A 22846-nucleotide genomic window follows, 5' to 3' on the forward strand; every position below is an offset into this window, starting at 1 on the left:
AAACTCATACAATACGTGTGTCACCGAGGACCCACCAGTTTAAATTGGAGTGTTTCTGATGTCCACGTTCTGTTTGATTTACTCAGCTCTTGTGTGGATGGCGTGGAACGACAGGGGAGCCTGAGGAAATTATAGCAATTAAAGGATTCCGTTTTACATTTTTTAATATCCTTAATACAAGTTTTTAAAAGTGATCTCACGGCCGGGATTAAAAAAATTAGCAAAACAATCCGACGTGACCGATGTCTACTAAAGGAGATACGATTGAGTTGTAGATCGTAATAGTCATTTGAAAATTTCAACCATTCTTTATGAAACTTGTTTTCAGAAAAAGATAAACCGTAACAGTGAGCCGTGTATGGAGCACATACAGGCCTTACTTGGGGTAGAGAAGTAATCTAGTAATTTAAACCGGCACCAACCTTGTAGTAATGTACACACGGTTAACCTCTTACAAGCCAATAGGTTGTAGGAAGTACTGAAATTAGTTTTTTTTCCCTGACACAAGGAGGTTATTGTAATGTCGCGTGAGTCAATCTTTGAAATAAATTACTTACAGGTTTAAAGTGGCGAGGTAATTTTCAAAATCGAGGACGAACTGTTTTCTCCTATTTTGGTTTTCAACGACTTATTTTTTACCATCTGCTGTATATGGTCACGATCGATATTTACCCTCAGAATATCAATAAAGTAGTTGTTTAATAAACCTTTACACAACAAATTATCCGAAAATATTCTTAAAGGAAATAGTAGCATTAAAACGTCATGGCATTGTAAAGAATTCAACTCAGTCAACTGGTGTCGGTTGCTAGCGAGGATTTCTGTGGTGTACTTTTGAAATGAGAAATTGGTGAAGCGATCTGAGAAGGTAGTTGTACAAGCGGTTTTCAAGATATAGACAAGTCATGTTGAAATCATGTTAGAAGGTTATGACTCATCGACCTCTCATACTTATCAAAATCCGGAAACGCTTAAGTGCAGCCGTTGCCAGGGAGTTGAAATAAATTGACGCGTTACGTAATCTTACAGCATCGTACCTAATCACGTACGTTCGAGAACTTTATATTTTCTTTTTCTCTTTTTCATTTCACTGAAAATGTTCGAAAATCCAAATGTCACGAGTTCGAGTTTCACCCGGAAGAGACCTTACAAGAAGCTCTGACCTTATAAAAGTGCAAAGCCACTGCAAACTTGCCTCCCGATGAATGACTGTCACGCTTGATCACTTTATATGGCGTGAGATCAAACTTTACGCTGTGTCGACACAGAATGATAATTTCGGCGTCAAAGCTGAGATCCTTCCTGAGAAACTCTTTTTGTCTTGTGTAACACCAGGACTTAATTTCTATTTTGACTTTCGTAAATAACGTGAGCCCGGTAAATCGGCGACTGAACAACACCCGGGGGTGAGGGAGTACTCTGGGGACATGCTGCTGAACAGGGTCATGCCTCATCGACCTCTCATACTTGTCAAATCCCGGAAACGCTTAAGTACAGCCGTTGCCATGGAGCTGAAATAAATTGACGCGTTACGTAATCTTACAGCATCGCACTAACTTTAGAATCACGTACGTTCGAGAACTTTATATTTCTTTTTCTCTTTTTCATTTCACTGAAAATGTTCGAAAATCCAAAATGTCACGAGTTCCAGTTTCACCCGGAAGAGACCTTACAAGAAGCTCTGACCTTATAAAAGTGCAAAGCCACTGCAAACTTGCCTCCCGATGAATGACTGTCACGCTTGATCACTTTATATGGCGTGCGATCAAACTTTACGCTGTGTCGACACAGAATGATAATTTCGGCGTTAAAGCTGAGATCATTCCTGAGAAACTCTTTTTGTCTTGTGTAATACCAGGACTTAATTTCTATTTTGACTTTCGTAAATAACGTGACCCCGGTAAATCGGCGACTGAACAACACCCGGGGGTGGGGCAGTACTCTGGGGACATGCCGCTGAACAGGGTCATACCTCATCGACCTCTCATACTTATCAAAACCCGAAAACGCTTAAGTACAGCCGTTGCTATGGAGCTGAAATAAATTGACGCGTTACGTAATCTTACAGCATCGTACTAACATTACAATCACGTACGTTCGAGACTTTATATTTCTTTTTCTCTTTTTCATTTCACTGAAAATGTTGGAAAATCCAAATGTCACGAGTTCGAGTTTCACCCGGAAGAGACCTTACAAGAAGTTCTGACCTTATAAAAGTGCAAAGCCACTGCAAACTTGCCTCCCGATGAATGACTGTCACGCTTGATCACTTTATATGGCGTGAGATCAAACTTTACGCTGTGTCGACACAGAATGATAATTTCGGCGTTAAAGCTGAGATCATTCCTGAGAAACTCTTTTTGTCTTGTGTAACACCAGGACTTAATTTCTATTTTGACTTTCGTAAATAACGTGAGCCCGGTAAATCGGCGGCTGAACAACACCCGGGGGTGAGGGAGTACTCTGGGGACATGCCGCTGAACAGGGTCATGCCTCATCGACCTCTCGTACTTATCAAAACCCGGAAACGCTTAAGTACAGCCGTTGCCATGGAGCTGAAATAAATTGACGCGTTACGTAATCTTACAGCATCATACTAACATTACAATCACGTACGTTCGAGACGTTATATTTCTTTTTCTCTTTTTAATTTCACTGAAAATGTTCGAAAATCCAAAACGTCACGAGTTCAAGCTTCACCTAAAACAAACCTTACAAGAAGCTCTGACCTCACCATAGTGCAAAGCCACTGTAACCTGGAAACTTCCCTCCCGATGAATGACTGTCACGCTTGACTTTGTATGGCGTGACGTCAAACTTACCGTTGTGTCAGCACAAAATGATAATTTCGGCATTAAAGCTGAGATCATTCCTGAGAAACTCTTTTTGTCTCGTGTAACACCAGGACTTAATTTCTATTTTGATTTTCGTAAATAACGTGACGCCGGTAAATCGGCGACTGAACAACACTCGGGTGGTGGGAAGAGTACTCCCTTATTTGGGCTATATGGGGACATGCCGCTGAGCAGGATATGGTTTTTTTCGCCTGGTTGTCCTGAACAGGGTTTACAATTTTACTCGCCTCTGTCCTAAACAGGGTCAGAAGGCCTAGGTCTAGTTACTTTGTGTTTCTTTGACCTACACAAGGTAGGGTTTTTAGAGTATTTTTGTCCTAAGTAGGGTCAGGATTTCAAACCCTCAGCGCACCTCTATAGCCAGGCATGGGTCAAGTACACAACAGTTCAGGATGCGTTTACTCTGTAATGACATGCCCTTGCGGTTTATCGATGTAATTACTAATTTCCTGGTTCAATCAGTGACGATGTTGGATGAATTCGCAGGAGCCGCTTATTGAGGGAAAGTTCAAATGATGTATAGGGCTTAAACTTGACGAAAAGTTAAGTTTAAATTGAGGAATTTAAACTTGACGCCAGGCACAGTTGGAGGATGACCAATGGAGACATGAGTCAAGAATGCAGAAAAAAATTTGTTTATGATCCTCGAGTGCTGTCTACATATGCTACTGTGAACGATCATTCACTAAAATTAAGCAAACTTTCAAATACACAATAATTGCAAGCTTTAACTCAGACACTCCAATAAATTTTATTAAATATTCACTTATTAAAAGATATTTTATATTTACAACATTATTAATTAATTTTCTTTATATATACAAATAAATAATAGAAAAAGGCAATAAAATATCTTTTGTCAAATAACGTTTACAAATCAATTCGTAACCTACCCACATTGCGGATGTTAGACGATCAATGTTACAAAGCATTTGATATCCAATCAACCTTGTTTCTTTACAAAATAATTGGAAGCCCATTGATCGAGACTAAAAGAAATTTGCTTCAGTGAGGGAGACTTTTTCAGGAATTAAGCCTGGCAAATGTTCAAAGCTTAGAAAGATAAATCTGTGGCCTTTTAAGAACACGATCCACCATGGCGCTAGCTTCTATAGCACAGCCCCACGAGAAAGTCACGCCCGAGCCTCCATGTCCATAGTTGTGCAGAACAGAAGGACACACTGGATCCCACTCCAGCCGAACGTTGCCTTTACGAGCGGGCCGCAGTCCCACCAACACTTCCTCTACGTCCTTGTCTCCATAGTTACGGAGGGGAGGATAGAACTCCTTGACTTTCTCGAACATTCTTCTGATTGGTGGATAATCGAGCGTGAGATTTCTGTCCCATTGGTTGGGTTGTACCATGCCACCCAGCCACAGTTTGTCGTCACCTCTTGGTAAGATGAAGACGAAGCTTTGTCCTTCTGATTTGGACTCGTCAATGTCTTCTATCAGAGAGATGCACATGGAGTGGTTGAGCTTAGGCATCAAACTTCCATCATTCTTCACCTTGAGAATCACACCTGTTATAAGAAATATAACAGCGTGATTAGGACACCGTTACATTTCAAAACTTAAGCCACCATATGTAACGCAAAATAGAATGTTTGCTTGGTCATCACTGGTTAAATAAATAAAGGAGTTATTTACCTCTCAAAGGGTAGACATCTTCATCTCCTGCCAGTTCTTTGGCGCTGAGTCCAGAGCAATTGAAGATCAGCTGAGCTTTGTATTTCCTTTTCAAGTCTTCTGCCTGATCTCTCAAAAGTCCGGGAATTTCATCGTGTACAAAGCGACAGCCCTTGTCACGACACTGTTTGTAAAGCCACTGCATGTAGATGACTGTGTCAACCATGGGAGCCATGTGTTGGTAGGCATCCACTACACCCGTGTCTGTGTTCACAGCTGAAGGAAAGATCAAAGGAAAAAAAAAAAAAAAACTAGTTTGGCCGGATAGTAATTAACTAAATGAATTCTATAACATCAACATGGTTGGAACTTTCAATTACGGAATCACGTTCAGGGAAATAGAGAAACTTGACTTTTTAAAATAAAAACAAAAGTTGTCAAACTTACCAGTTTCTTCAATGAGTTTGGCGTCATGGCGGAATCCTGGCAAGTGACATAGTTCGTCCATCTTTTCCAACTGTGTAGGAAGATCATTGACCTGAGAGAGAAAGAGTAAGATTGTAAATATTCTGTTCAGTGTGATTAAGCAGGAAAGACTCTCCTTTAGATATCGTTTAGAATCCGTAACAACAGAATGCACTGCGCTGATTCAAATTAAAATGGGTCTTGCGAAATCGACATTTACCTTTTCCTTGAAGTAGAAGACAGATTGTCTCAGGTAGGCTCCAGTTTCCTTTGGATTCATGGCCAACTCCATGAACTTGCCATAGCTGTCCATGCACCAAACCTTGGACCTCTCCAGTGACTTCTCGTCTGTGTGTCGTCCACACACTGCCGGAGGCCATTCCCACAGAGCGCCGGCGATCTCGGAGGTGATGCGTTTACCAGAGGCGACTGGTGAAGCGTACTCTTTTGCTACAACAGTGACTTTATACCTGAGAAAAGGAGGAATAAAGAGAGTAAATTATTTTATCTTCAAATGACTGCTTTGTGTTTATTTTACCGCGCTATTGCTTTTGAATTTTCCTATCTTGGCTCTGTTTGTTCCAATGGCAGTAATTGCTTTTCGAGGACACGTTTCTCATTACAAAATCACCCTTTTAAAACTTCCCGTTGTTCCGGGAACTTTTTTTTGTTAAGTCACGTCGAGGAAAACTGAATTAGTGGCGAATTTTCCTGTTAGTTGGCAGAGTTATTTGATAACGAATCGAACTGATTGTGTTCTACATAAACTAGCTAAAGATAAGTATTAGCTTTGGTTTTAGCGGAAAATCAACTTACCCTTTATTCAACAACTGTAGGGCACTGGTCATTCCAACCACTCCGCCGCCAATAATCAGCACACGAGTAGCTTTCTGAGGACTCTAGAAAACGGTAAAACAATTAACGTTTTTGTTTCTACTTTTTACAAATTTCCTTTTAATAATCAAAATCCGAAGAAAAAAATTATTTTCTTTTCTCTCGTCATCTTTCACATCTAAGGGAGTGCGGACTTACTTTAATCTTGGCTAAGTTGATAAACTACATTTATTTTTGGTTTAGACATGATATTACACAGTTCGGTATTTTGCAAAACGAGGTCTTTAAAAGAAAACTTGAGATCTCTTCACTGAAATTGTTCCCAACTCTATCTTTCATGTGAAAAATTCTAACCTTGAGTGTTTTGGAGTTGTCCGTGGTTGTTGTAAACTGCAAAGCCATGTTTTCTGAGTCGTCTCGATTCCTTGTCAGGATGATCTCTTGATTTTGTCTTCTCGAGTCTTCGACGTGATTTGTTCTACTTTGGCAATACGCTCCGTATTTATAACAGTGTTATACGGGTAGGTCTTAAAAAATTCGGAAGTTCAACAATACAAATACCTCCCAAAGCGTGACGTCAAAGATTCCTACTTGCATAATGACGAAGCAACCTATTACACGTTGTCACAAAACAAACCAATTGCGTTTGTCACGTTCTCGAAAAGCTAAAATATTATTAGCCTTTTGTTCTTAGGTTGCTGGGTGCGACAGTCCAAATTAATGTATTACACTCAAGTCATAAATGACTCCTTTTCACAGGATTCTTGTCAATAACAGACCATACATAGCTACTCTTGCATGCATGAAACATACTTTCCAGGGATCAAAACAGAGTAGCATGCAGGAAACATGCTTTCCAATGATCAAAACAAGTGTTACACAATGTAAAACTCTTTTTATATATTCATCTAGTCATTTTACTCTGACGAAGGTAAACAGAACGTGGCCGGAAATTTAGTTTTTATACTTTTCCGTTATTTTTAGGTCAGATCCAACATTTTTTATTGCTTTCTAATTCTTCGCTGGAAAAGTTTTTCGCGATGGCTTGTAGGGTGGCAAATCGTTTAAATTCAATTATTGTCCGTCGTATGCGTGATTTAGAGTCTGACTTAGCATTTCATTGATTCGCTCAATCGACACTCAGAGTTAAATAATTGATTGACAGCTATTACATTTTTCCTTCCTCCAGGAATTAGGCGTGTTTAAAACATGAAATAGCAAAATGACGAAAAGGCACTACGGTTAGCTTACATAGTACTCCGGTTAGCCTAAATTGTCACTGACACAAAAGTTCTGGCTGTCAACAATTGTAAGAGTTAACCCTTGCAGACACGCGTATTCCTCACTGACCCTTACTCGTAGTGCCTTTGCTCTATTTCGTCATTTTGTGTTTTAAACACGTCTGTTAGAAATTGGGGAGTCGTGCGTGATGTTCCATCGTCCTGTGTCAAACTCCATGACGACCGCGTGCCTAGCAACACATGACGTTGTCACACAACATGTCGGTCACGTATGACACTTGCCCGTTCTTTGAGTTCGACGATGAATTCCAGTTTGCAAGTTTTTGCTTTTTTGTGTTTCTCGTGTAGCTTTGTATTTGAATCGGATAAAATTCACGAAATTCGTTCGCCGAGGGCATAAAATTAATTTGAAAATTCGTGCAATATTTCTCATTTATTGACGATACGTGTCGATGGATTTCCTGTCGTCGTTCTTTTAAAACGTCTTCAATTTTACTTCAATTAAGGTCACATTATTTAAGAATGAATAGGGAATTAATTCCAGGTAATTCATATGACACAGAAAAATTCTTAAAGAATGGTTTATGATTCATTTATGATAAAATGTTCATTCGAAGGCAAAATTAGCTAAAATTACCATTTTCTCAAAGCGGAACATTGACGTCACACCATATTAGTTTCGGATTACTCAGCAAGCGTGAAGTCAAGTGTATCCTGAAATGAAAGAGACACATGTCCGAGCATTTTACAATCTTTTGTCTGTTTTTGTCTCACAATTTTGGAGTTGTTCAGTAGAGGTTTTCAATGACTGCAATTCTGAATAATATTTAATAATGACTTGAGAGTTCCGAAAATCATTACAGAAGTCCTTATTTGTTTTAGTAGGGACCAACTGTGCAGCCAGGCCACTATTTTGTAACTTATTAGTCATACTAGTGTAATGGGATGAATGAATCAGCTTCTCTATGAAATTACGCAAGTAAACGGTTCAAAAGTGTTTCATTTGTTCAACAGAAAACTAAAACCGTTTTGTCATGCCGAAATGCAAGGTCACGCTTCAAACCGGAAACTGACCTAAGTAAAAAAGGAAACTGCTGTTGCCATAGAACTGGGAAGAATTCGAACACTTATGATCAATCACGTAGTTGAGAACTATTTTTTGTCTTTTCTTTTTTTCAACTGAAAGTTTTCTCAGTCCAAAATGTAAAAAGCCCAAGTCTTCGCTAGAACAGGCCTAGATATGCCAGGACCTTTACGTTGAGAGCCAAAACCGCACGGATAAAGGTGAAAGGCACCATAATGCTTCGTGACCTAGCACCCAGTAGATCATTCTAAGGTCAATAGCCCATTATAATGTTAACCTACTCATTGGCCATTATTAATTACTTAATTAAATTGCTGTTTCATGTTTGGGTCAGTTTTTAAAATAAAACTAATGATGTAAAATTGTAATTTACGTTTTCAATTTATATATTTAGTTTATATTTTGCGACGGTTTTAAAACAATATATTGGGACTACGTGAAAGCGCCATGAGGTTAACTTAAAATTCTCTGAATAAAAGGAAATAAAAATTAAAACTAATAGATCTGGCATTCTAGGAAACAAACAGGAGAAGTATTGAGAAGTATTAGTGTACGTGGTCAACCTTGGGGGTTCGTTAATGGCCTTCATAAGATGCATAAGAATTGAGTCCATTGTTTCATTCACCGGAATCCTGCGTCAGCATTCCTTTAGATATGACATTCTCGATACTCGATCGACAGAGAACGAGTGACGTTCGAGGTGCACGTAGTGATTCATCACACAATTTTCTGTTGCGAGGGTCACGTAACAGTTTTAGCCACCCACTGTATAAATTCAGGGACGAAAAGGTCCCAGATCAGTTGTGAACTAAACAGCAGTTAGAGAGCAAGTCTAGAAACATCTTGAGGAAGAAGAAAGAAGAAACCTACAATGCCTGTGCAAATTCATGAGACGGGATTTCCATCTTATTCACGCTCCACCAAGGTATTCGAACTTTTGCTATCTTAAAACTCAACTCAGCTCGGAACTAAAGTAAATTGGGCCAGATTTTTTTATTGAGCTGGTAACATCAAAAGAATTTTTGAAGAGTTTTTTCAAGTTCTGTTTTGCAGTACATTAGTAAGAATTTCAGATTGCGGGACAAAGTGTAGTTAATACCATTAACAAAATATGATTTTCTGAGAGAAACCCATTTCCTTATTACTTATATATCGATTCGTACATTGTAGATCAGGTTTCAGCTAAAAAAAAAAGTAAAGTCAACAATTTTGTCCAAGCACAATTTTATTCAATGTGGCTATCGCTAAATTCCATCTCGTTCTCACTTTTAGAAATCATCCCGCGCTCCACGCGTGTTGGTGATAGGTGGCGGAGTTGTAGGTATGACGTCAGCATTACAGCTTCTGCAGAAAGGATACAAAGTCACCGTTGTAGCAAAAGAGTACGCTTCACCAGTCGCCTCTGGTAAACGCATCACCTCCGAGATCGCCGGCGCTCTGTGGGAATGGCCTCCGGCAGTGTGTGGACGACACACGGACGAGAAGTCACTGGAGAGGTCCAAGGTTTGGTGCATGGACAGCTATGGCAAATTCATGGAGTTGGCCATGAATCCAAAGGAAACTGGAGCCTACCTGAGACAATCTGTCTTCTACTTCAAGGAAAAGGTAAATGTCGATTTAACAAGACCTATTTTATTTTATACCAGCTTGCATCTGTTGTTAATTCTCGACGATATCTACAGACTCTTCTGTATTTCCTGCCCGACTGAACTATTGAACTACACGACTGAAATATTAACAACATTGCTGTTGCCTTGTCAGGTCAATTATCTTCCTACACAGCTGGAAAAGATGGACGAATTATGTCACCTGCCAGGATTCCGCCATGACGCTAAACTCATTGAAGAAACTGGTGAGTTTGACAAGACTTTTCCCTTGAATATTTAAAATTAAACGATTTTAAGAATTCCCTCTTTCGCACGGTTCTCGTTGAACTTGTTTTCCTTAGTTGTTTGTTTGTTGGTGAAGTAAATTGATTTTCTGACAAATTTAAATTTATCTTTCCACCAGCTGTAAACACAGACACGGGTGTAGTGGACGCGTACCAACACATGGCTCCCATGGTTGACACAGTCACCTACATGCAGTGGCTTTACAAACAGTGTCGTGACAAGGGCTGTCGATTTGTACACGATGAAATTCACGGACTGTTGAGAGATCAGGCAGAGGACTTGAAAAGGAAATACAAAGCTCAGCTGATCTTCAATTGCTCTGGACTCAGCGCCAAAGAACTGGCAGGAGATGAAGATGTCTACCCTTTGAGAGGTAAATAACTCCTTTATTTATTTAACCAGTGATGACCAAGCAAACATTCTATTTTGCGTTACATATGGTGGCTTAAGTTTTGAAATGTAACGGTGTCCTAATCACGCTGTTATATTTCTTATAACAGGTGTGATTCTCAAGGTGAAGAATGATGGAAGTTTGATGCCTAAGCTCAACCACTCCATGTGCATCTCTCTGATAGAAGACATTGACGAGTCCAAATCAGAAGGACAAAGCTTCGTCTTCATCTTACCAAGAGGTGACGACAAACTGTGGCTGGGTGGCATGGTACAACCCAACCAATGGGACAGAAATCTCACGCTCGATTATCCACCAATCAGAAGAATGTTCGAGAAAGTCAAGGAGTTCTATCCTCCCCTCCGTAACTATAGAGACAAGGACGTAGAGGAAGTGTTGGTGGGACTGCGGCCCGCTCGTAAAGGCAACGTTCGGTTGGAGTGGGATCCAGTGTGTCCTTCTGTTCTACACAACTATGGACATGGAGGCTCGGGTGTGACTTTCTCGTGGGGCTGTGCTATAGAAGCTAGCGCCATGGTGGATCGTGTTCTTAAAAGGCCACAGATTTATCTCTCTAAGCTTTGAACATTTGTCAGGCTTAATTCGTCAATATTAATTGACCTATACAGAAAGTCTCGTTCCGTGAAGCAAATTTCGAGTAGTCTCGATCAATGAATCAATGAATCGAATGCTTTGTAACATTGATCATTTAACATCCACAATGTGGGTTGGTTACGAATTGATTTGGAAACGTTATTTCACAAAAGAGATTTCATTGTCTGTATTTATTATTTATTTTTATCTATAATGAAAATTGATAATTTTGTAAATATAATACATATTAATAAGTGAATACTTAATAAAAAATATTGGAGTTTTATTGAAAGTTTGCTTAATTTTAGTGAATGATCGTTCACGGGAGGAGATATAGACAGAACTCGAGGTTCATAAACAAGTTTTTTCAGCAGTTTTACCCCATGCCTCAACTAATCATGCTCCAACTGTGCTTCGTGTCAAGTTTAAATTCTTGAATCCATCCTTAACTTTCCGTCAAGTTTAAGCCCTATACATCAACTTAACTTTTCCTCAATAAGCGATTTCTGTGATTTCATCCAACATCGTCACTGGATTGCCGAATCAGGGAATTATGAATCACATCGATCATACTCCGCAAAAGCACGTAATATATCGTGTAAACAGGTCTATAAGCGAAGGTCCTGTGCTGTCGTTCACTCGCCGATTTACCGGCCTCGCATTATTCACGAAAAATCAGAATAGAAATTAATTCCTAGTGACACACGAGACAGAAAGGAAACAGTTTCTCGGGGAATGATCTAGACTTTTAATATTCAGTTACTAACGCCGGAATTATCACTTTGTGTTGACACACTATCAAGTTTGACGTGATAGTCATTCGTCGGGAGGCAAGTTTATAGTGGCTTTGCACTATGATGAGGTCAGAGCTTGTAAGGCCTGTTCTGGCCGAGACTTACTCGTGACATTTTGGATTTTAGAACATTTGCAGTGAGATGAAAAAGAAAAAAGAAAATATAAAGTTCTCAAACGTACGTGATTGTAATGTTAGTACAATGCTGTAAGATTACGTAACGTGTTTATTTCAACTCCCTGGCAACGGCTGTATTTGCCGATTTCCCCTTTCACTTAATAGTTTCCGGGTGTTGAGGAGTGTGCGAGGTCGATTAAAACCTTCTAACATGATTTAATTCAACATGTGACTTGTCTATATACTGAAAATCGCTGGTACAACCACTTTCTCATATCGGTTCACCAATTTCTCATTGCAAAAGTACACTACATACACCCCTGTTAGAAACTGTCGCAAGTTGACTGCTGCAGTATTCCTTACAATGCCATGACGTTTTAATATTTCCTTTCAATAGAGTTTTGGATTGTTATGTAAAGCTGTATTTAACACGTACTTTAATGATGTTCCGGAGGTAAATATCTTCACCATATACGGTAATGTTAAAAAATGATTCGTTAAAAACCAAAATAGGAAAAACATTTTGTTCACCATTTTGAAAATAACGTCACCATATTAAACCTGTATGTAATTTATTTGAAAGGCTGACTCACGCGCGATTATAATAACCTCCTAGTGTCAGGAAAGGAACAATTTCGGTAGCTTGAGTATTAGGCTTTTCTTACTCGCGGGGTAGGAGGAGGAAACAGCCGGCAAAGAAGAGGCCTTTCTCCAGTCTGCAATTCCCCAGAACCCCTACCCTCTTGCTAAGACAGGCCTGATACTCCGGTTGCAATTTGGGTGGCAATTAATTTTAATACTTACTACAACTTATTGGCTTTTAAGAGAGTAAGCGTGTGCACATTACTTCAAGGTGTGTGCGGCTTTAAATTGCCAGATTACTTCTCTAGCGTACATAAGGCCTGTATGTTCTCCATACACGGCTCACTGTTACGGATTATCTTTTTCTTCAGTTAAAACAACTTTTATAAAAAATGGTTCTGATTGCCAGATGGTTTTTACGATCTACAACTCAATTATATCTCCTTTAGATAAGGTAAAACAGAATCCCTTAATTTCCTCAGGCTCCCTGTCAACCCACGCCATCCACACAAGGGGCTAAGTAAATAATATACGATATCATTCCAATTCAAACTGGTGGGTCCTCTGTGAACACACGTATTGTATGAGTTTGATGGCGATTTCTTAGAGACAGAACCAAACAAACATTCAAAAAATGCTATGTCATATTTCAGAAGCAACAGTATTCTTTACGATGTAAAGTTTATATGAAATAATTCATATATGAACTGCGGTTGTAGATGAAAGTGAAGAATGATCATCGCAGTTAATTTTCCAATTTAAGCAATTGGAAAGAAGAAGCCTGAAAAAAAAAATCAGGGCTTCAACGGGATTCGAACCCGTGACCTCCGCGATACCGGTGCGATGCTCTACCAACTGAGCTATGAAGCCACACATTGGGAGTGAGGTCAATTAGTTGAGTTCATATCTTCCCGTGAGGAGTGAAATGATGTAAAGTTTATATGAAATAATTCATATATGAACTGCGGTTGTAGATGAAAGTGAAGAATGATCATCGCAGTTAATTTTCCAATTTAAGCAATTGGAAAGAAGAAGCCTGAAAAAAAAATCAGGGCTTCAACGGGATTCGAACCCGTGACCTCCGCGATACCGGTGCGATGCTCTACCAACTGAGCTATGAAGCCACACATTGGGAGCGAGGTCAATTAGTTGAGTTTAATTAATTGACCTCGCTCCCAATGTGTGGCTTCATAGCTCAGTTGGTAGAGCATCGCACCGGTATCGCGGAGGTCACGGGTTCGAATCCCGTTGACGCCCTGATTTTTTTCAGGCTTCTTCTTTCCAATTGCTTAAATTGGAAAATTAACTGCGATGATCATTCTTCACTTTCAGTATTCTTTACTCATGACATGACTGTCACTGTCTTGGCGTGACGTCCAATTGTTCTGCCATTAGGAGTAGGGGTTAGGATCCATAATAACCAAAACAAAAGATCAAATCCCATAGAAACTTATGCTGGCTGGTGAATTAGCTGCAAATAATTTATATCTTAATTCGTTCTTCCATAATAACTTAGTGGGTATATGGTGGAGAAATCGGAGAAATTTTAAAGATGTTAGAAGGGAGACAGGAAACCCCTGGACACGTATCGTCAATCAAACACAAATGTTACACGCAAGACGTGAACACATATTTTTGGTTGAAATTCAAGGCTGCCCGAGGTACACAAAAACGAACGAAACTTGGAAACTGGCCATTTTATAACTTTTTTTCGTTATCGAACTCCTGGTGTAGCTGTTAATTTGTTGGCTAAAACATATTACGTGAGGGATGTGTTTTGTGACAAAGTGTCGTGCCCGTCATGGAATTTGACGTCAGAGAACGTCACGCCTTTGCAGCGTTATCATGGCCGCTGGGTGTCCAAGGATAAAATGCTCCGTCAATTCTAAATCACGTATGCAGCAAATAAAAAATAAATATTTTGCTATCCAGAGTGACCATTGTGAAAACATTTTAAAAGAAAAATGTTTCATACATGCATGAGCAATTTTGTATGGTCTGTCGTCTGGAAAAGACATAAGGTTGCGTTTACGAATGCTTTAACACAGTATATGTGTCTTGTAATTACCAAATGATTTGTAAATATTGATGAGATTCATCAGTTACCCTCAATTATTAATAACTAATAGAAAATAAGTAATGTTGTAAATAAATTATATATTTTGAATGAGTGAATATTTATTAAAAATTATTGGAGTTTTATTAAAAGTGTGCTTAATTTTAGTGAATGATCGTTCACAGGAGCATGTATAGGCAGAACTCGAGGGACAAAGACAACTCTTTTCAAACATCCTCGACGTATGTCAGTATGCAAATTACGCAAGGTGATAGGGCGAGAAATTTATCAGAGATCTCTCCAGTGCCATGTTTCGGCGGCGTTTCATGTACAAGGTAGGTTTGGTGTTATCAGCAGGTATTCAGTCATGAGCGTGCGTTGGGTAAAAGGTGATAAATAACAAGGAAGATGCCCCGAGTTTGCCATAATCCTCTCGTATCCAACAAGTGCGAATGGAATAATGACTGTCAAAATTCCTTTTTTGATTGGATGTTGCGGATATTTTAACTAACTAAATAGTTGTATTCGGCTTTAAAGTCGTTTTAAACAAAGCTGGTGCTTTAAAGTTTAAATTCTTAAATTGATACTTAACAGATCTATACATGTACGTTGTAAAATCTGCGATATTATGATATCCTACATCGTCGCTGGATTGAATCAAGAAATTATTAATCACATCTATATCAAACCGCAAAAACACGTAAAACTAGTTTAAACCGTCTAAAAGCAAAGGCTGAACATTCTTTTTACTCGCCGATTTACACGATTTTCGAAGAAGTAAATAGAAATTAAGTACTGGTGCTACACGATCCTGAAAACGTTTCACAGAGAATGATCTAAGCTATATTTAATAACGCCGATATTATCAATTTGTGTTTACACTGACAACATAAAGTTTGACGTCATCGCCCTACAAGCCTGAAAGCGTAGCATTCCTTCGTGATCGGGAGATAAAGAATAAGAACAATATAATACTGTTTTGATATTGGCCTTACGCTATGATAAGGCCAAAGCTTCTTGCTTTTTCTTGGTTAAGGTCTGTTCCGGGTGACACTTGAACCGAATGTGGCATTTTGGATTTTACAACATTTTCAGTAAAAAAGGAAAGAAAATATAAACTCTGAAATGTATGTGATTGTTAGTACAAGGCTGTAACATTACAAATTAACGGGGTTTAAATTTGTTACAAATTCCATGGCAACTACCTTATTTGCCGACTTCCCCTTCCACTAATAACAGTTTCCTGGTTTCGAAAAGGGTGGGAGGCAAAGCGTGACCTCCCAACATGATTTCAACATGACTTGTCAATATCTTGAATATCGCTTGCACTCTTCTTATTATAAAAGGATCTAAAAGAACAATATGTAATTCTTCGTTAGAAACTGACGCTAATCGGGCAAGCAGCTAAGTGAATTGAATTCTTTGCAGTGTCGTGACGTTTTAATATTTCATTTCAGTAGATTTCAGGATTGTTATGTGAGGTCTTTTAAACACCTACTTTAATCTACAAGTATCTTTACCATGAAGTCATGAAGTAGTACAAACTCACAACACCTCTGCGCTCACGTTTGAAAGTTTGTAGGATCAAAAAAGATGAAACGGCATCCCTTAACGCTTTCCTACTTCTCGATCAACCCTCGCCACCCACACAAGACCTAAATAGAGGGAAGTGAATAGGTTTTCGGATCGACAGATTTGGCCTTAAAAAGTCCACGGATTGTGGATTTTTGCGGTAAATCGAGCGGATTCGCGGATTTTTTAATTTAAAACACAGTAGATCGTGGATCAGCTGTGAATTTTGGCGCGGATTCCGGGTTGTGCCTGTCTTGATGTTCAAATCTTGGGGCTTAAACGAAATTTGGATCATAGATCTTTCTTCAGCCTTGGTCGGTATGTTAATGAGTTCATCCAAATTATTTCTTTTTTCAAACGAAGCTCATTTAAACTCAGGTGTGAGACTGTTATTGGAATTGTACCGTGTTATAGTCATCAAGCATGTTGCCTTACTATTTGTGCGAAATTAACAATGGCATTCACATTTACCAGTTTACATTTGAACTTTTACACTTCTGTTTCCGGATGTGGTTGTGGTTTCGGATTTGAACAAAAATATCGGCGGATCGACGGATTTGGCGGAAAAAACGTACGGATTGGCGGATTTGCACACCCCTATTCACTCCCCTCTAAATAAATCACACAGGACATCAAAAACACTGAAATTTATCTGTTAATAATACTCAGAATTTAAACCGGTGAGGTTCTCTCTTGCGCACTAACTGTAAACTTGGTTTGATGGCGACCTCGAGCCAGACAAAACATGCAAAATGCTATGTCATATCTCAGAAGCAAGCGTTCCTTGACACTTCCTTCCACTCGACATGACTGTCACTGTCTGGCGTGACGTCAAACCTGCTCTGACATCTTGTACAGAAAATGTTAATTTCGGAGTACTGCTTAGGGATCAATGATAACAATAAGAAGAAAAATCCTATAGAAGCTGATATTGGCTCGCCCATCAGCAGTAATTAATTTATATTTGGATACTTTCTTTGATAACTTATTGTTGAAATGCTGGGGGAAATCAGAGAAATTAAATATTGGAACGAGGCAGGAAATCACCGGACACGTATCGACAATCAATCGGAAATCAGTACACAAATGTTAAATTTCGTAAAAAGTGAGCATATTATTGTCATTATTTGGTTGAAATTGAAGACTGCGCGAGGTACAAAAAAGTGGCGAAACTTGTAATACTTGTAAAGTGACCATTTTTGCAACTTCTTTTTTTGGTTCGTACTGTTGGGGTAGCTGTAAAAATTTGATGTGGTACCGGTTGAAAAAGTAATACGTGAGGGATATCTGTTGTGTAACAAGATTATGTGATGCCACCGTGGGTAGTCATGGAGTTGGACGTTAGAGAACGTCACGCCTTTCCAGCGTTATCTTGGTTTAGTAGACCAGGACACTGGGTGTCGATTGAATGAATCCATAAAATGCGCGGTGGCCTCATGGTTAGTGCGCTCGTCTCCGGATCGAGCGGTCCGGATTCGAGCCCTGACCGGGGGGCATTGTTTTGTAGTCTTGGGCAAGACACTTTACTCTCACAGTGCCTCTCTCCACCCAGGTGTATAAATGGGTACCGGCGAACTTAATGCTGGGGGTAACCCTGCGATGGACTAGCATCCCATCCAGGGGGGAGTAGAAATACTCCTAGTCGCTTCATGCTACAGAAACCGGGATAAGCTCCAGCCTGATGGGCCACTTGGTTCGTATGCAGACTTTACCTTAAAAATTCTAAGTGAAATCTAAATCACGTATGGAGCAAATAACAAACGATTTTGTCATCATAGTGACCATTGTGAAAACATTTCCAAATGTAACAGCAGTCCATGCATTCCTTTGTATGGTCTGTTATTCAAAAGGTTATTTTAGACCTGCGTGCAATACAGACAATGTCTGGGTATTGAGGCTTTCTCACCCAGCAACCTGAAGACAAAGGCTTTTAAATAATGTATTGGCTTTGCGAGAACGTGACAAACACAATTGGTCCGTTTGGTGACAAAGTGTACAAAGTGCTTTGTCATGCATTCAGACGCAAATTGACGTCACGCCTTGAGAAGGACTTGCATTGTTTAACTTCCGAATTTTGAATACCTACCCGTATAGCACCGCTATAAAATACGGAGTGTAATGCCAAAGTAGTTCAAATCACCTCGAAGACTCGAGAAGACAGAATCAAGAGATCATCCTGACAAGGAATCGAGAAGACTCAGAAAACATGGCTTTGCAGTTTACAACAACCATGGACAACTCCAAAAAACTCAAGGTTAGAATTTTTCACATGAAAGATAGAGTTGGGAACAATTTCAGTGAAGAGATCTCAAGTTATTTTCCGTGCACAGAACATTTTAAGACTTGTTTTTACAAAATATCAACTGCGCAATACCATCAGCCTTAAGTTAACCACACCGGTTCATTTTCGTTTATATACGTTTATCAAGTTTCAAAACCAAAAGTCCACATTTCTTTAGGAAATTAAGTGACGAGAGGAAAGAAAATAAGTTGTAAGGATATTGACCGTTCAAAAGAAGTTAGGGTAAGGAAGAGCAGAATACTTTAAGAGTCTAAATCAGTGCAAACGTTTTTTCCGTTATGTAGAGCCCTCAGAAAGCTCCTCGTGTGCTGATTATTGGCGGCGGAGTGGTTGGAATGACCAGTGCCTTACAGTTGCTGAATAAAGGGTAAGTTGATTTTCCGCTAAAAGGTCCTAAAACCAAAGCTAAAACTTATCTTTGTATAGTTTATGTAGAACACAATTCGATTCGTTATCAAACAATTCTGCCGAGTAACAGGAAAATTCGCCACTAATTCAGTTTTTCCTTGACGTGACTTAACAAAAAAAAAAGTTCCCGGAACAACGGGAAGTTTTAAAAGGGTGATTTTGTAATGAGAAACGTGTCCTCGAAAGGCAATTACTGCCATAGGAACAAATAGAGCTAAGATAAGAAAATTCAAAAGCAATAGAACGGTAAATTAAACACAAAGCAGTCATTTGAAGATCAAAGAATTCATTTTTTTTATTCCTCTTTTTCTCAGGTATAAAGTCACTGTTGTAGCAAAAGAGTACGCTTCACCAGTCGCCTCTGGTAAACGCATCACCTCCGAGATCGCCGGCGCTCTGTGGGAATGGCCTCCGGCAGTGTGTGGACGACACACAGACGAGAAGTCACTGGAGAGGTCCAAGGTTTGGTGCATGGACAGCTATGGCAAGTTCATGGAGTTAGCCATGAATCCAAAGGAAACTGGAGCCTACCTGAGACAATCTGTCTTCTACTTCAAGGAAAAGGTAAATGTCGATTTCGCAAGACCCATTTTAATTTGAATCAGCGCAGTGCATTCTGTTGTCACGGATTCTAAACGATATCTAAAGGAGAGTCTTTCCTGCTTAATCACAACACTGAACAGAATATTTACAATCTTACTCTTTCTCTCTCAGGTCAATGATCTTCCTACACAGTTGGAAAAGATGGACGAACTATGTCACTTGCCAGGATTCCGCCATGACGCTAAACTCATTGAAGAAACTGGTAAGTTTGACAACTTTTGTTTTTATTTGAAAAAGTCCAGTTTCTCTGTTTCCTTGAACGTAATTCCGTAATTGAAAGTTCCAACCTTGTGAAAGTTGTTGATGTTATAGAATTCATTTAGTTAATTACTATCCGGCTAAACTAGTTTTTTTTTTTTTTCCTTTGATCTTTCCTTCAGCTGTGAACACAGACACGGGTGTAGTGGATGCGTACCAACACATGGCTCCCATGGTTGACACAGTCACCTACATGCAGTGGCTTTACAAACAGTGTCGTGACAAGGGCTGTCGCTTTGTACACGATGAAATTCACGGACTGTTGAGAGATCAGGCAGAAGACCTGAAAAGAAAATACAAAGCTCAGCTGATCTTCAATTGCTCTGGACTAAGCGCCAAAGAACTGGCAGGGGATGAAGATGTCTACCCTTTGAGAGGTAAATAACTTCTTTATTTATTTAACTACCGTGAATAGTATGCGTTATTTATGGTGTCTTGCCGGGAGTATAAATGAAACGTTTTGAAATGGAACTGTGTTCTAATCATGCGGTTGTATCTCTTATAACAGGTGTGATTCTTAAGGTGAAAAATGATGGGAGTTTGATGCCTAAACTCAACCACTCCATGTGCATCTCTCTGATAGAAGACATTGACGAGTCCAAATCAGAAGGACAAAGCTTCGTCTTCATCTTACCAAGAGGTGACGACAAACTGTGGCTGGGTGGCATGGTACAACCCAACCGATGGGACAGAAATCTCACGCTCGATTATCCACCAATCAGAAGAATGTTCGAGAAAGTCAAGGAGTTCTATCCTCCCCTTCGTAACTATGGAGATAAGGACGTAGAGGAAGTGTTGGTGGGACTGCGGCCCGCTCGTAAAGGCAACGTTCGGCTGGAGTGGGATCCAGTGTGTCCTTCTGTTCTACACAACTATGGACATGGAGGCTCTGGTGTGACTTTCTCGTGGGGCTGTGCTATAGAAGCTAGCGCCATGGTGGATCGTGTTCTTAGAAGACCACAGATTTATCTTTCTAAGCTTTGAACGTTTGCGGGAGTGTACTTTGTTATTATTTACATTGGTTGAAGTTATCGGTGGTGTTTAGTGAATCAACATTTTGTTCTCGATTGATGTACTTCCAGTGACGTCGTGTTGTTCTGAAAAGATAGGTAAATAACCCATTTATATTGTAGATGCTTTTTGTATATAATGAACGCGTTTTTTAACGGGCAAATGTTATTTTTCTTATTTATTAATTATAAAAGAGCATAAAACATTTTGTAAATATAATATATAATAATGAGTGATTATTTAATAAAAATTATTTGAGTTGAATTAAAGCCTTGAGAAGTATTTATCAGTCTAAGAGGGTATAAGGTGCTAAGCCAACAAAATAACCTCTCGGCGACAGAGTAGATCATAATAGTTAATTAGATGACGAGAGGATCGAGACTATCAACATTTCTTTCTCTTTATTTAGTATTTTTGGGTTCGTTGCGCAATATTTCAGTAAAAGATTTCGTGATTGTTAAAGAGGCTGGAATCTGTGGGTTTCAAAAGTTATTTGTTTCCTAGAGTTTCAGCATTCGTGGGGTTCACTTGTACACGTAACTTACATTGTCCAGCTTACACTTTTTTTATTAAAAGAATATTGTTTTCTCGGGCCGAGGCTGAATATTCTTATTTTTCTGCCGATTTTAGGCTGAAATTATTCTTGTGAATATTCTTAGATTATAGCGTGTGGCATTTCTGTTTTCGAATGTATTTGGTGTCAGGATGCTGTTAAAGTTTTCTTGGAGCTAGCCTGCAGGCATTAAAGTCTAATATGACGCACGTAACGTCTTGAAGAAATGTTATTAGCATCGAACATACGTCCAGTGCAGTTTTTGTCGGTTCAATTTTGGCTAGTTTTGCCGTTTAGAGAAAGGAAGAATTTTAGATGGTTAGTTTAAAACAGAAAATTGTATTGTGTTTATAAATTTTCAACACACAGAATTATATCCTTTTCAAAATCTCAGTTCGGGTTTATTCTTAAAATATTCTGATCATAAAATTTCGTAAATTTCAGCCTCGACATTCTTATAAAATATATTCTTTTTAAAAGAATGTATGTAATCCCAGATCTTCGTTAGGGTCTTGTACTTTATCATGGGTGAAAGGAGGGCGATTGAAAATAGCAAAGAAAAAAGCCAAAAAACAAACAAAATTGATAAAGTTTGGCAAAAAAAATTGTAACAGGAACGTTTTCGAGAGTTAATACGAATGTACACGTCGTTTGATTCGCTACAAATCAGAAGACCATCGTTGTCATAATGTGCGATTACATTTTACCGCCATTTTTTCTTCACATGCGAGAGTTCACGGAGACCGGAAATGAGAAGTGCGGATTTTATCCAGGCCACGGCACAGTAGTTTTACCTGTTCCATGAGCCGTGATAAAGCTTAAGGGCACTTATTAAATGCAATCTCTTTGATATACTCGTGAGTGAAGTTAATGCTGTTTAGCTGTTGTTAAGTTTGTCTGTTGTCTTCGTCATAAGCCGAGATTTGTTGTAATCTGAGTGATTCGCGTGAAAGAATGTTCGGTCATCACGTTCTCAGAAATGGCACGATTCACAAGAATTGATCGTTGACCCGGCTGTTCCCTACTATAGTCCGGTGTTACATATGGAATCTCAAGCTTTTGTCAGGAAACCGTCATAAAATGTCCGACTTTGCGGTCTAAAAGATTTGTCCACTGTTTCCGTTTGTGATAGTTAAACGAATGTACTTCAAACCAGCCCCGGGCCCAGAGTGACAACTTAGCTCTCGCACTGACCATACGTGGAACACTCTCTCGTAGAAGGTCTTGAAGTTTAGGGGGTTATTTTTGCAGTTGTTTTGTATGAATCCCTCCAGTAAAACTTATTTTATTCTATTATCCGTTTTATTCTCGATACTATGTTGATGAATTCCTGTTCCTTTTATGGGTCTTTTGTCACAAGATTAGTCAGTAATTTTTGAGAATGTGAAAGTCACGCGAGCGAATTGAACACAAAGTTTTTTTTTTTTTCGTTCTTATTTTCCGCCATTGTATTTGTAACGGAAACCACATTACGAACACGATAAAATTTACGTGCGATGTGGAAGGAAGTTGCTAACCTACTGTCATCTATTCATGATTTCAGAATTACATTTTATTACTACTAGCGGTGGCCTAGCTTCACGAAATTGTCATAAGTCGCTGTTTG

At 39.2% G+C, this 22846-nt stretch overlaps 3 protein-coding genes across 3 annotated transcripts; 2 read left to right on the forward strand and 1 right to left on the reverse strand.

Annotated features, from left to right (window-relative positions):
* Positions 1-3587: 3587 nt before the first annotated feature.
* LOC149097476 (uncharacterized) lies at positions 3588-6287 on the reverse strand. The gene is made up of 6 exons (XM_089280380.1): positions 6138-6287; positions 5766-5848; positions 5170-5419; positions 4932-5022; positions 4506-4760; positions 3588-4378 (listed from the first exon to the last, which is right to left on the reverse strand). Exons 1-6 carry the CDS (start codon positions 6183-6185, stop codon positions 3903-3905), a joined length of 1203 nt encoding a protein of 400 aa, XP_089136506.1. The 5' UTR covers positions 6186-6287; the 3' UTR covers positions 3588-3902.
* A 2464-nt stretch (positions 6288-8751) lies between these two features.
* On the forward strand, positions 8752-11277 carry LOC149097477 (uncharacterized). The gene is made up of 5 exons (XM_089280195.1): positions 8752-9033; positions 9381-9713; positions 9870-9960; positions 10119-10373; positions 10501-11277. The coding sequence occupies exons 1-5, from the start codon at positions 8980-8982 to the stop codon at positions 10974-10976; spliced, it is 1209 nt and encodes a 402-aa protein (XP_089136321.1). The 5' UTR covers positions 8752-8979; the 3' UTR covers positions 10977-11277.
* A 6864-nt stretch (positions 11278-18141) lies between these two features.
* LOC110040786 (uncharacterized) lies at positions 18142-20956 on the forward strand. The gene is made up of 6 exons (XM_089280196.1): positions 18142-18359; positions 18692-18774; positions 19130-19379; positions 19530-19620; positions 19799-20053; positions 20185-20956. The coding sequence occupies exons 1-6, from the start codon at positions 18312-18314 to the stop codon at positions 20658-20660; spliced, it is 1203 nt and encodes a 400-aa protein (XP_089136322.1). The 5' UTR covers positions 18142-18311; the 3' UTR covers positions 20661-20956.
* The last annotated feature ends 1890 nt before the right edge of the window (positions 20957-22846 follow it).

The sequence above is a fragment of the Orbicella faveolata genome, unplaced genomic scaffold (assembly GCF_042242905.1).
Source record: "Orbicella faveolata isolate gen_17 unplaced genomic scaffold, um_ofav_v1 contig_47, whole genome shotgun sequence".
NCBI lineage: Eukaryota > Metazoa > Cnidaria > Anthozoa > Scleractinia > Merulinidae > Orbicella > Orbicella faveolata.